This window comes from Tupaia chinensis, unplaced genomic scaffold (genome assembly GCF_000334495.1).
Source record: "Tupaia chinensis unplaced genomic scaffold, TupChi_1.0 Scaffold000081_1, whole genome shotgun sequence".
Taxonomy (NCBI): Eukaryota; Metazoa; Chordata; class Mammalia; order Scandentia; family Tupaiidae; genus Tupaia; species Tupaia belangeri.
This window is the reverse complement of record NW_006159542.1, coordinates 4,516,200-4,529,416: the sequence shown is the minus strand read 5'-3', so window position 1 is coordinate 4,529,416 and position 13,217 is coordinate 4,516,200. Positions and strand designations below refer to the sequence as shown.

The 13,217-nt window shown below is 51.0% G+C and overlaps 1 protein-coding gene across 4 annotated transcripts in view; it reads right to left on the bottom strand.

Annotated features, from left to right (window-relative positions):
* Positions 1 to 13,217, bottom strand: part of RGS3 (regulator of G protein signaling 3) — a 158,657-nt gene that overhangs the window by 103,349 nt on the left and 42,091 nt on the right. For all 4 annotated transcript variants that reach the window (XM_014585618.2, XM_014585638.2, XM_027769509.1 and 1 more), the window contains 3 exons: positions 4,012 to 4,072; positions 2,617 to 2,707; positions 2,032 to 2,087 (listed from right to left, as the gene is read on the bottom strand). In XM_014585618.2, coding sequence (XP_014441104.1) covers positions 2,032 to 2,087; positions 2,617 to 2,707; positions 4,012 to 4,072 — 208 coding nt within the window. The remainder of the gene's footprint in view (positions 1 to 2,031; positions 2,088 to 2,616; positions 2,708 to 4,011; positions 4,073 to 13,217) is intronic.

The window sequence follows — 13,217 nt, the reverse complement described above, 5'->3', positions numbered from 1 at the left end:
ACCTAGGAACTTACCCCGCCTAAAGAACCCAAGGATGCCTGGGGGGCTGACACTCATAGATACCCCACTTCAAACATTGGGAGTCAGGACCTGCCCGCCACTCAGCGCTACTTAAAAGTCTGTTTCCTCAGACTTTAAGGATGCTTTAAGGGGGCTGCTTTAAGGACGTGATGATCTATGGGCCATAAAGCCAGACGTGGAAGGGATTCCCACATCAGCAGATGATCTGGCCTCCTCATTTCACGGATGAAGAGACCCAGGCTTAGAAAGGTGAGAGTCACACAACCTGGCAGTGGCAGAGCTGGGACCAGAACCCGGGTCCTCTTGCCTGCCCTGCGGGACCAGGGTCACATCCCATAGAACAGCACGCGGTGAGCCCAGCTCCCTCTGTCCACCTGGGAGCCCCTGGGGAAGCCCTCCCACCCACGCACAGCCTTGACCACAGAGGATATCCTTGGTCTAGCCCAGTTTTGATTGCTGTGATGAGCAGGTCACCCAGGCACCTCCCGCCTGCACAGTGAGGGGTAAATAGGTGAGCTCTGGGGGCACTGCCCCAGCCCCAGCCCAGCCTCTGACGATCACACCCTCCTTGCTGAGACCTACGGGCATTTCTGAAAATCCAATGCTCTTTGGAACAATGCCCCAGGCGCTCAGAGCTGGGGTACAGAATTCAGCACCAAGCAGGACTTTCTCAAGGCATGGAGAAACCTACGGTGTTGATGACCACGGAATTCCCATCAATCACCAGGGAAGCTCCCTGGCCACTATCCCAGAGATAGGCAAGAAGAGGGAGCAAGAGACAGAGAGAGAGAGAGAGAGAAAGAGAGAGATCTGCAGCCCCCCACTAAAGTCAAAGGAAACCTTTTAAACTAACGAAGCCACAGAAAACAGAACTGGCAAGTCACTGCACGACCATGCTGTCCCACACGGTAGGGACGAGTCACATGAGCAAGGTCAAGTGAAATGAATTAAAACGAAATAAAAGTCAGCATTCGTTTCTTTGGCCTTACCGGCCACATTCCAGGCGTTCCGTGGCCATAGGCCACAAGTGGCTACCATGGTGACAGTGCGGCCAGACCACGCGCTTGGCAAGGGTAGGGCCTCGGACTTGTTCACGCGCATATCCCTCCCCCAGCCCAGGGCCCGGCCTGCACAGGTGAAATCCTTTCATGAATGAGGGAGGGAACGAATGATCTGAGTCAATGAAAGCGAAAGGGCTGTGTGTGGGTTACAGCACACCCACACGTGAGTGGAACATGCCAACGTCACATGTCCCCGACGAGTCACTGCGGCAGGCAGCGTGGCAGCCAGACATCGCTGACTGTGTGGCCACCGAGCATCACTTAACGTCTCTGAACCTCGTATCCCTCTCGTCAGCGAGGCGGGACATCAAGGCTACCTCAGGGGTGGCGGGAGGATTCGGTAACAGCATCTGGAACCGAGCAGCTGCTCCATCACTGAGCATTCCTCTGTTTACCTCTTAGTTGTTAGAAAAAAAAAACACGATCACCTGTCCCCCCACCCTCCTGCCCTGTAGAGATGAAATGAACTTGGGCAAACTCTCCCAAATCCCTGTGTGAGGGTCCCTCTCCGGACTCTAAGCTCCAGCAGGTGAGAAGCCATGAGTCTCAGGCTCAGAATCACGCCTGCTCTCCGACATCAAGTGGGCCTAACCTGAGAGGATGACTCAGCCACAGCACCAGAGTGGGGCGTCTCCGGGGGCCTACGGGAAGGGGAGAACTAGGTTTCTAGAGACCTGACATCAGCAGAATCCAGACTCCTCTTTGCTAGAGGTGGGGCTGGACTCTTCTCTCCACCCTCGCCGCAGTCGTGGGTAATCTGAGAAAAGCCTTCATTTCCTATAACAGGCCTTATAGATGTCAAGAAATAATCCCTCCCTTCAGAATGCACGATGTGCTATGTGTCAGGCCTTCCTAGGGGTCTCCTGGCCAGGGGACGGATGCAGGCGCCCTGGAGCCCTGCGAGCCACGTCCGGGTCCCACCAGCCCTGCCCAGGCTTGTCCTGCCTACCTTGAGTTTCTCCCCATTTTCAGCATCCTCACCTCCTGCCAGTCTCAGCAGTGGGGCTGGAAGGCGACAGAGCAGAGTCAGAAAGCTTCTGCTGGCAGGTGAAGGTCCATCCACACACCACCCAGAGGACGTGGCTGGGCAATGGGTCCAGCTGGCTACTCGGCCCCTCCCAACCTCCGGAATGTAGGGACGCCTGAGGCTCAGGCCAGGCTAGGGCTCAGGAGCCTGGTTGCATGGGGGAGGGACAGACTGAAGGAGACCTGAAATCCACATCCTCAGCCTCAAGCCTCATGGTCAGGCCTGATCACCCTGTCTGCAGAAGTGGGTGCCCCAAGGTCAGCAAGTGCCGAGAGGGGATCCCTGAGACACAGGGAAGGGTAGCTGAGCCCACGACCCTCCCAGGAACGTCCAACCAGGTAAATAAAGGAGACCTGGATAAGAGGCTGCCTGCACTCTGGCAGGTGCTCATGGGAAGTCCCTGGACCCAGAGGACGGGTAGCAGCCTGGAGCAGCCCGGTGCCACACATAGAGAAAGACCATGCAGGAAGGGAGGGAGGGGCAGGGGTGCTGGGGAAACACACGCACCTCTCAGGGGCCGCAGTCGTCGCCTGGCCACCTTCAGGTGCTTGGTGCGGCCCAGGTCCTCCCCTAGGAGGTAGTACCAGCCACTGATCTCCTGTCACAAGAGGGAATGACACACTCACTCAGAGGGCACAGGTCAGACGGCCACCAACAGCCCTCAAAGAGCAGCAGGTGGCAGGAGGAATAAGCTCTGGTGTCTGCAGCACGATAAGGTGATAGGGTGACTACGGTTAACAGTCATTCATTGTTCATTTCGCCATACGTAGAAGAGAGGGATTTGAATGCTCCCAGCACAAGGAAATGCTGGTGGCTGGAGGTGACAGACATGCGGAGTACCCTGACCTGGTAATACGCAGTGAGCCTATGTCAGAACACCACACTGTACCCCCAAATACACATGATTACTACGTGTCAATTAAACTTAAAAAATAAAACAGTAGCAGTGGGCACTGTCCCTCCAGAGAGACAGGCACTCCAGGTCCCTTGCCGCCATGCCTGCACCTCCGGGAAGCCTTCCCGCCAAGCTGGTCCTTCTCTCTGCTGAATTGCCATGGAGGACAGCCACAGGCCTGTCTGCCTCCCACACCGGGTTGTGCACAGGCTCTCTGATGTGCCTAACTGTGCCTGGGATACAGTAGGAACCCAGGAAATGTTGACCGGCAGAACAGAAGAGAAATGGAGAAGCCAAAGAGTAGGCATCCCGAGGGTCTTGTGCAGCCTCCACGGAGAACGCCTTTTCCCAAGCGGGAAGGAAGTCAGAGTTACACTCAAGAGAAGATGGTTGGGTTCCTCCTGCAGAGTGGAGGGGCCTCAGCCACCTGCCCAGACTGCACTCCAGGACACAAGACCACCAGGACATGTCCGGGATGTGCCAAAGGAGTGCACCCCTCCTCTGCTCAACACCTCCCAACCTAGGAGTGCAGTGCAGAAGCGACAGAGAAGGGGCTGGCAACCTAGAGCGAGGGGTCTCTGGATCCCAGACAACTCCCACCCAGCCTGAACAAAAAGCTCCTCGAGGCTGTGCTGCTCACTCCATTCCTGAGCAGCTGCTAGGCCCAGAAATATAAGACCTGGCAGGCTCATCGCGAGGACCCTGGGGCAGACCACAAGGAGCAGCCTGCCCTCCCCATCCAGGACAACTCTGGTCCCAAGGACCTGCCAGTGTCTTTAAGGGCAGATACCAGACTCGAAGCCTCCTGGTAAGCTCTCTGGCAAGATAAACCAAGAGGGGGACCCAAACTCTCAGCTGGGTTGGTGACCAACCCGGCACTGTTATTCAGGCCTCCATGGGCACCATCTCACAGACAGCAGCCCCACTCAAGGGCTTCCCGAGAAAGCTTGCCCGTACCAGCCCTGGGCTGGGTGGGGTGACCCTGCCAGAAGCTTCGCTGAGCCCACCTTGTCTGGAGTCAGGAGGGACTTCACCCCGAAGCTCATGCAGCCAATGAGTCCACTCCGTCTGGGAGAACAAGAGGCATGAGTCAGCACATTAGCAGCTATGCCCGAGGTTGAGCATCGGCGTAACATAGGTGTGCCTGGTGCACCGTGCTCTACGAAGCCCTTGTTCTGGTGGGGTGTCTGTGTGCGTGTGAGTGTGTGTGTGCGGTATTTTAGACAGGGTCTTGCTGTGTGACGATCCTCGTGCCTCAGTCTCCCGAGCAGCTGTGATCGCAGGCACGCACCATCACTCCCAGCTCTTAGCAATCCTCCTGCCTCAAGCTTCCTGAGTAGCTAGGATCATAGGCGCCGGCACCGCGCCTAGCTTTTAAGGTGGGCCAGGAATTGAACCCAGGCCTCCCATGTGGCCTGACTCAGACTCCTTTGTAGATTGGTTTAATAACCGCAATCAGAAAACTTCGTGAACACTTAGACTGGCGCATAACACTGGCAGTTGACTTTGAGATCATGTAGGAGAGGGATCTGCGTGTCCTAAGGAAGGCACAAGTCAGTGATGGAACGGGCTGCCTGGACCGCCAGTGAACTCCCGGGGCATGTGCCTCCAAGAGCCTGGTCTTGAAAGGCCCGAGCCAGGGCAGGGCTTCTAGCCAGGGGTGTACCGCAGAGCCACCTGAAGAGCCTGCTGCAGACCTGTGCTCCAGCCTCTGCTCCTTGGGATTGAAGTCCAGAGCATCCACAGTGGGGTCTAGGCATGAAAACCGGGAGAAAGCTCTCCAGGGCATCCTGCAGGGAACCCGCCCATGCCTACCCCCTTAAGGACCAGTGGACTCTAGAAACACATATCGTTTGGGTTCTCCAGAGAAGGTGGCTGATAGTCCTGAGCAAACCCAAACCAGCTTCTCACAGGAGCCAAGCCAAGTGATGGGTAGAGATACAGAATACGGGGCCTCAACACTGCTCCAGCTGCCTGCAAATCCGTGCTCTGAACCTTGGCCGTGGGGCTGAGGCCTCTGCGACCAGCCATCTCTCACCAGCTGCTCTCGCTCTGCTGTTCCTCCTGCTCCCATTTCGTCCAGCCCTGGCTCCATCTACTCCCCTTCTTCCTTGCCCCCTCCCATCATGCAAGGTTACTCAAAGAGGACAATGTAGTCACTCCAATAAAGTGACTCTTCCACAATCATCTTCCCAGCTCACCACCAAGAACAAATACTTCTCCCTCTCGGGGAAATGGCCAAGTCAGCACCAGCAAGAGGCAGAGCAGGGGCCATCACAAGTGACGACACTGCTGAGCTGCCATTCCAGAAGAGTCTTGCCTGGACCTTACCAAAGTTCTCATACTAACTTGTTTGTCAACACATTCGACAGAAACCAGCTGGTATCTAGGTGCCCACTCTTCCTTCAGTCTCGGTATGCCTGAAAGCTTCCTAAAACTGCAGTCCACATGGCCAATGACAGTTCGAATCTGGCTCTCGTGCCTTGAAAAACATGGTGGGTTGGGCCAGAAAGTGGTATGGTAGTTAAGGCACTGGATCCCACATGGCTGATTCCATGTTTCAAATCCCAAACCCCATAAGCTTGAAAAGCATGCCAGATGCATGTACTTGCATGCCCAAAATCCCAAGAGGAAAATGAAGAAGGGATTGTGGCATGGCCATCACTCCAGTGGGGTTGATTTCTCACTTTACCTCTCTCTGTCTTTCTCTGGCAAGCACCCACATCCTACAGCAGATGCAAAAAAGAAAAGAGGGAGGGGGCCGGCAAGTGGCATGGTGGTTAAAGGCGCTGGACTCCCACATGGCCGACCATGGTTCAAGTCTCAGACCTGGTGGCTTGCTTGTTCCCTTCCCCCCTCTCTCTCTGTCTCTCTTGGGTCAAACTGGAAAATAATAATGATAATTATAATAAATAAAGTTAAATAAAAATAATTCTTTAAAAATAAAATAGAGGGAGAAAAAGAGAAAGAAAGAGAGAGAAAGAGAGAAAGGGGGGGAGGGAGGGAGGGAAGGGGGAGGAAGGAAGGAAGGAAGGAAGGAAGGAAGGAAGGAAGGAAGGAAAGAAAGGAAGGAAGGGAGAAAGGAAAAGAAAAAAGAAAAGAAAAGAGAAAAAAAGGAAGGGAAGGAAAAAAAAAAGAGAAGAAAAGGAAGGAAGGAAAGGGAATTAGCAGATGGCGTGGTGGTCAGGGTGCTGGACTCCCACATGGCTGATCATGGTTTGAGTCCCAGACCTGGCAGCCTGCTTTCTCACTTTCTCTCTCTCTCTCTCTGTGCATGTGTGTCTGTGTCTATGTGTGTGTCTCTGATGAGTACACATGCCCTATAGCAAATTAAAAATAATAATAGTAATTGTTTTTAGTTAGAAAGAAAAGAAAGAAAGAAAAGACGAAAAACATGGTAGGCATGTATATATGTGTGCCCTAATCCCAACAATGGAGAAACTAAGAAAAAGCGATTGTGGCATTTTCACCATTGAGAAGTACTTTTTCTCTCTCCCCCTCTCTCTGTCTTTCCGTCTCTCTCTCTCTCTCTCTCTCTCTCTCTCTCTCTGGCAAGCACTCATACCCTCTGGCAATTAAAAAAATTAAAAATAAAAATAAAAAACACCCCAGACTAATGCATTAGCTATAATAAATGCTGCCTCTCTGCTCTCAATAAATGCAATTTTCATTCCCTGGTTCTTAGAGAATGCTAAATGGTTAATAGCCTCCCTCGAGCTTTGCTTCCTGCTAAGGGGCCTCCAATGATTTCATGATAATTCAGGCAGAACAAAATTGTCACAATTAATGTCCATAAGCAGGAGCATCTTTCTAAGTGTTCTTAAATTAGCTACTTCTTAAGCCTGCTTTTAAAAAACCTCTGGAAGAAGAAAGACTTCCTTTACAAGCAAGCCGAACATACAGCAATATACCAATCAGCTTAAACTTGGGAACCAGCACTTATCCTAGGAGCTGCCTGAAATTTCACTTGGTGCAAAATCTCCAGAACTAAGCCGCAGTTGCCTCTAACTACCCAGGCCTGAGCGCTGGGCTTACTTAATGCACCAAGTGAAGGCTTGACAAATGGATGAATCTATCACGCCAGTGGTTGGCAGGCACTGGGCAAGGAGCCGCGGTGTTAAGGAAACAAGACAAATGTACAGGAATTTAAATAGCAGCTCAGAACAGCAAGACAGGGGATGTCATAAGACAGGGTGAGAGTGTGACAGAGGAAGAGGACAGACCACAGATTCTGAAGGCTCAGGTAGGCAAGAGGAGTTTAGGGTTGAGATGCTTGAAAAAGGCCTAATGGGTTGAACCAGGGAGAATGAAACGACAAGCATTTCAAGCAGAGGAAAGAGCTAGAACAGACGCTTAGCAGTAACTTCATGGCGCTCACACGGGAACATTACTCAGTTTACCTTTGAGCACTGGGTGGGAGACCCACCTCAAGATAATAACACATTTTTTGGTTTTTGGGGTTTTTTTTGGAGAGGTTTTTGGTATAGGGCATGTGCGCTTGCCAGAAAGACAGACAGAGACAGAGAGACAGAAAGCAAGAAATCACCCCCGGGGGGATGGCCACGCCGCAATCCCTTCTCCTCCTTTCACAGCACGTTATTTTTGAGAGACGCCTCTTGCATTCTCTTTCACAGAAGCCTTAAACTTTTTCTGTTACAGGGTTACACCATTTAACCGCAATTTAACTTTATTTTTTAATTTTTTTAAAGAATTATTTTAGGGACCAGCAGTTAGTGTAATGGCTATGTTGCTGGACTCCCATGTAGTCGGCCTCAGTCCGAGTTCCAGACCTGGTGGCTTAAACTCACACCGGGCGCATGTGGGTGCATGCCCAGGATCCCGAGAGGAGAATGGAGGAGAAGGGATTGCGGCGTGGCCATCCCCCCCCGGGGAGTGATTTCTCGCTTTCTGTCTTTCTGTCTCTTTGTCTTTCCGTCGAGCGCGTGGGCCCTAAAGCAAAAACCTCTCAAAAAAAAATTATTTTATTTAACTTTATTTATTATTTTCCAGTTTGATCAACCAGAGAGAGAGAGAGAGAGAGAGAAAGTGAGCAAGCTAGCCATCAGGGCCGGGACTTGAACCATGGTCAGCCACGTGGAAATGTCCAACGCTTTAACCACCATACCACCTGCTAGTCCCAAATTTTAAATTAGGCCTTTTAGGCTCCGTACTCATCACTGGTTACAAACTTGCTGATATTAGGCCACTGGACATGGCACTGAGATCTGGTTTAGAAAATGGATTAAAGGAGGGACCAGCAGGTGGTGTGGTGGTTAAGGCGCTGGACATTCCCACATGGTAGACCGCAGTTTGAGTCCCGGGTATGGATGCTTGCTTTCCCACTTTCCCTCTTCTCTCTCTCTCTCTCTCTGGTCAAATTAGAATGAATGAATAAATAAAATTGAATAAATAATTCTTAAAAAAAGAAAAAGAAAATGGATTAAAGGAGAAAGAAGGCTTGCAGTACCCAAAACAGCACACAGCACACTGCAAGGAGGCCCTCTGGAAGTGTAGCTACTAAGCATACACACACGCACACACACACACACACACACACATTTTTATCACTCTATCAAAATGTCTGTCTTTCTTTCTTCCTTTCTTTCTTCCTTCCTTTCTTTCTCTTTCTTTCTTTCTTTCTTTCTTTCTTTCTTTCTTTCTTTCTTTCTGTCTGTCTTTCTTTCTTTCAAGAGAAAGACAGAACCCTTGAGAGGATCTTGCCATGCTCCAATCCTCCCCACAACCTCCTAGCCAGCCAGGATCAGGGGCTCACGAGTGCACCCAGCATGTTCATGTCAACTCAGGATTCGAACCCAGATTTCCTGTGAGGCTGAAGTATCACATATCAGCACCCTACCACCTGCTACCACGGCTGGGCCCATGTTTTAACTTGGTACATAACATTACAATTCTAAGACTGTGGTCAGCACACAGTTCTGAAAATGCCGTGATACGAGAAGCTGCCCTTTGGCTTTCATCGTATCATCTCACAGAACTTGTAAAGAGCTTAGCTCCGTAGTCAACGACACTGAGGAATTGGTTACTTTTTAAGAGTGACAATGTCCTTGCAGTTTCTTCAAAGCCATCTTTTAGAGACAGACACCAGGGTGATGTGATGATGTCTGGAACTCGAACTGTGTAGGATCCATCTCACCACCTGGCTGGCCCAAGATGCTTCCCTTTTACCACCCATCGGTCTCGAATGTGGCCCCCACATGTTTGGCCGGGTGATTTATCTACAACGATACTGTAGATGCAATGAGAAGCAGCCAGCAGCACACTGACACAGAAAGAGTATGGCTCTGGAGTCGTTTATCAGCTGTGTGAGACAGTCAAGTATACAACGATGTGGTTACGAGTACATGGGCGTGGCGCCAGACTGCCTGGCTTTGCATCTTGCCTAGCTGTGTTACCTTGGGCAAGTTACATAACCTCTCTGTGCCTGTTTCCTCACCGAGAAAGATGGCAATAATATCTACTTGATTTGGTGTTGTGATGATTAAATTAGATAATGTACAACATGTGTTTATTGATGTGCACACATAATAAGTGCTTAATAAATATTAGTTATTATGTACAAGCAAGCTGCCAAAGCCCTAGTTTTCTCTTCTTCGAAGAGAGGGACAGTATTCCTACTTCTCTGGTGATTATGAGGATTAAACAGATAATGTATGCAAAGCGCTTGGAACAGAGATGAGTTCAGCAAACAGCGTTCCCTTCCTTCCGTCATTGTCTTTCATGTTGAGAAGTTGCACTTCTGTCCTTCGGGGAAGCGCAATTTGATTTGAGCATACTCAGCAGGGCTGAAGTTCCCTGCAATTGCTCTGTCTGCCTCCTCCGGCTCAGAGGCCCTCTCGTTCAGAAATGGATCAATACTGGAAGGGTGTGCCGGAGTGCATCAAGGCTGAGCCGGCCTCAGTGGTGTGGACAGCTTCCACGGGGCCACCTGCTCCTCGGACAGGCCTGTCCGAGCCTGCTCTGTCCCTCCAAGCTTTGGGCTGGAACTGTGACCACGAGTTTGGCTGTGTTTTGTCTAATAAGGAATCTCACTTTCCCAAAATAGGCAACGAGTAGAGACACTGCCCCGTCACATTGCCTCACTGGGTGCTGACTCACTTTCCCCAGCCTCACTTTCTGTTCCAAGATCTGTGAACCACATTACTGGCTGCTTCGGCCGCTTGGCATCCTCACTCTGCTCTCGCTGGAGGGGAGATCACAGGGGATCACGCGGCACCTCAACGACGTGGTGTCTGCCTCCGGCACCTGCTCAGACCTTGCCTCCACCTGGTGGGCTTCACAAATGCATCTGCCTCTCCATCACCCTCTGATGTCTCCAGCAGGGCTTTCCCCTCTGCCTGTCCTTCCGAACAGGATCTGGGCCAGCCAACTGGTGTGGTGGTTAAGGCGGCTAGATTCCACATGGCCAACTACATGGTTCAAGTCCCTGACCTGGTGGCTTGAAAAACATGCCAGGCCCAGGGCCGGCAGGTGGTGTAGTGGTTAAAAACACTGGATTCCCACATGGTTGACTGTGGTTCGAGTCCCAGACCTGGCAGCTTGTTTTCTCGCTTTCCCTTTCTCTCTCTCTCTGCCTATCTCTGTCTGGTTAAATTAAAATAACAATAATAACAAATGGAATTAAATAAGTAATTATTTTTAAAAAGAAAAGCATGCCAGGCCCATGTAAATACATTCATGCCTAATGATCCCAAGAATAGAATGGAGGAGAAGGGGTTGCAGTGTGGCCATCCTCCCTAGAAGGGTACTTTCTCACTTTCTCTTTCTCCATCTGTCTCTTCTCCCCACCAAGGACATGTGCCTTGTAGCAAATTATTAAAAAAAAAAAAAAAAGAACATAAATGTTTTAAAATAAGATAAGTTTCACAAAGATAGGATTCTGACCATTAGTCCTCGGCACTCGGTGCTCTTCCTGGGTGGTCTCAGCTGCCTAGCATTTCACCCGCTGCCTTCATGGCCATGGCCCACATCTCTACCCTGGCAGAGACCGCCATCCCCCAGAGCCCCAGGTCAACAGATGCAGGCTGTCCTCCATAGCTCTCGGCTGGCTGCTCCCCAGGCCCGGGCATCACTGTGTCCAGAGCTGACTCACCTTCCCTGTGTATGCACGTCCTCTCAGCTGGGGCCACCACCAGCTGCCCAGAGTTATCTTGACTCCCCTGCTGCTCCCATAGCCAGGTCTCCACTACGTACTATTGACTTCATCTCCTGGGTATGTCTTGGATCGGTTTCCCTCCTCTCTATCCCCAAATTACACTTCTGTCTCCCTTGGACCTGCTAAAGACCTACCAGAATGATAGGTCTAGAATGTCCATCTATCATTCCCTTGCTCAATACACTTCTGAATCTCTCAAGGGCCACACAGATCTGCAGATGCCAAACCGGCTGCAGGAGGTTCACCCTGAGAATTTGTTTACTAGCAGATTCCTAGGGCCTATCCACAGAGACTTGGATTCAGTCGCTCTGAGGTGGCACTGGGACCCTTGTCCCCCACCGGCATCCCAGGTGATTATGCTGCATATCCAGGATGGAGAGCCACTGGGTGGCAGGAGATAATCCACGCTCCAAAGAGAACCTACAGAATCTTCTGATTTGGCTCATGCCAGCCTCTTCAGCTTACTTCCTGCCAGGCCCCATTTTGTTCTTCGCCTTCCAGCAACACCACTGAGTTTGCAGAATCCCCCTCACTCCTCTCACCTGCCTGCCGTCTCCACTCCACTGGAGACTCCCTCTGTCCTGTTGCTTGTGCACCCAGGAGGTAATACAATGTTAAGAGTAAGGACTATAGAGGCCAATAGGTGGCGTGGTAGTTAAGGCACTGAACTCCCACATGGCCGACCATGGTTCGAATCCCGGACCCAGCAACTTGAAAATCATGTGTGTGCATGTGTGCCCAAAATCCCAAGAGGAGAATGGAGGAGAAGGGATTACAAGGTGGCCATCCTCTCTGGCGAGTGATTTCTCACTTTCCCTCTCTCAGTACTCTCTCTGGCAAGTGCGCTGTGGGTCCATCTGTCTATATTCCCATTCTGGCACTACTGAGCATTAGCTCTACGGCCTTAGGCAAATCATTAACGTTCCTTTGCTTTGATTTCCTCTGAAAACTTAGGACAAAGCCATATGAGTTAAATGAGATAATGCACTGTTAACCCCTGGCTTGAGATTTGCACCCAATAAATGGCTGCTTTTGCTATTAATGTGATGCCCCCTCCTCACCTGCCCTCTCAAGTTTCTCTCGGTGATTCTCTAGGGAGCAGGACAGGATCTGACCCACCCCATGCACTAGCATGCTACTGTCACGTTGGTATCCAGGAGAGAGCAGCTGAGTGGGTGGTGGATGGGTGGATGAGGGCTGCAGTACCATGAGCATCACTCGGCGATGAAAGTAGACACTCTAGCAAAAGGAAAACCCAGGCCACCCAGTGGCATAGTGGTTAAGGCAGCTGGATCCCACATAGCCAACTATACTACTCGATACCTGGACTCAAGGGCTTACAAAATACCCCAGGCATGTGTGTGTGTATGCAAAAAACCTCAAGGGGAGAATGGAGAAGGGACTGTGGTGTGGCCATTGCCCCTGGAAGGGTGCACTCTCTCTCTCTCTCTCTCTCTTCTCTTTTTTTTTTCTCTCTCTCTCTCTGGCAAGTGCACCCACCCTATAGTTTAAAAAGAAAGAAAGAAAGAAAGAAAGAAAGAAAGAAAGAAAAGAAAGAAAGAAGAAAGAAAGAAAAGAAGAAAGAAAGAGCCTTTATTTTGAAGGTTGAAATAGACCCAAATTTAAAAAGCATATTAGCTAATAAAGTTTAGGGTACTAAAGCGTATTCAACTTAAAAATATTTTCCAGATCTAATCGGGTGAGTGGAATTGATTTTCATCATGTTTCCAGTTGCCACTCGGTTCCATGATTGCTCAACAAATGTGACAGGCCACAGGGTCTCCCAGGTTCCTTAAACTGGACCAGCTAAAGAATGAGGCTGCTCACCATGGGGCTGACCGGCAACTGCTCTCCCCACTTTCCTCAGCACCCAGCTCTCACCTCAGCACCCCGCCCCCCCCCCCCCCCCCCCCCCCCGCCACTAAGCCCACCTATGCTCTCGGCTGCCAGAGAGATCAGCCTGTTTGGATTCTTTCACCTACAACCTCTACCCCCCCCCCCCCCCCCCCCCCAAAGGGCCCCCCGGGGGCGGGCGGGGCC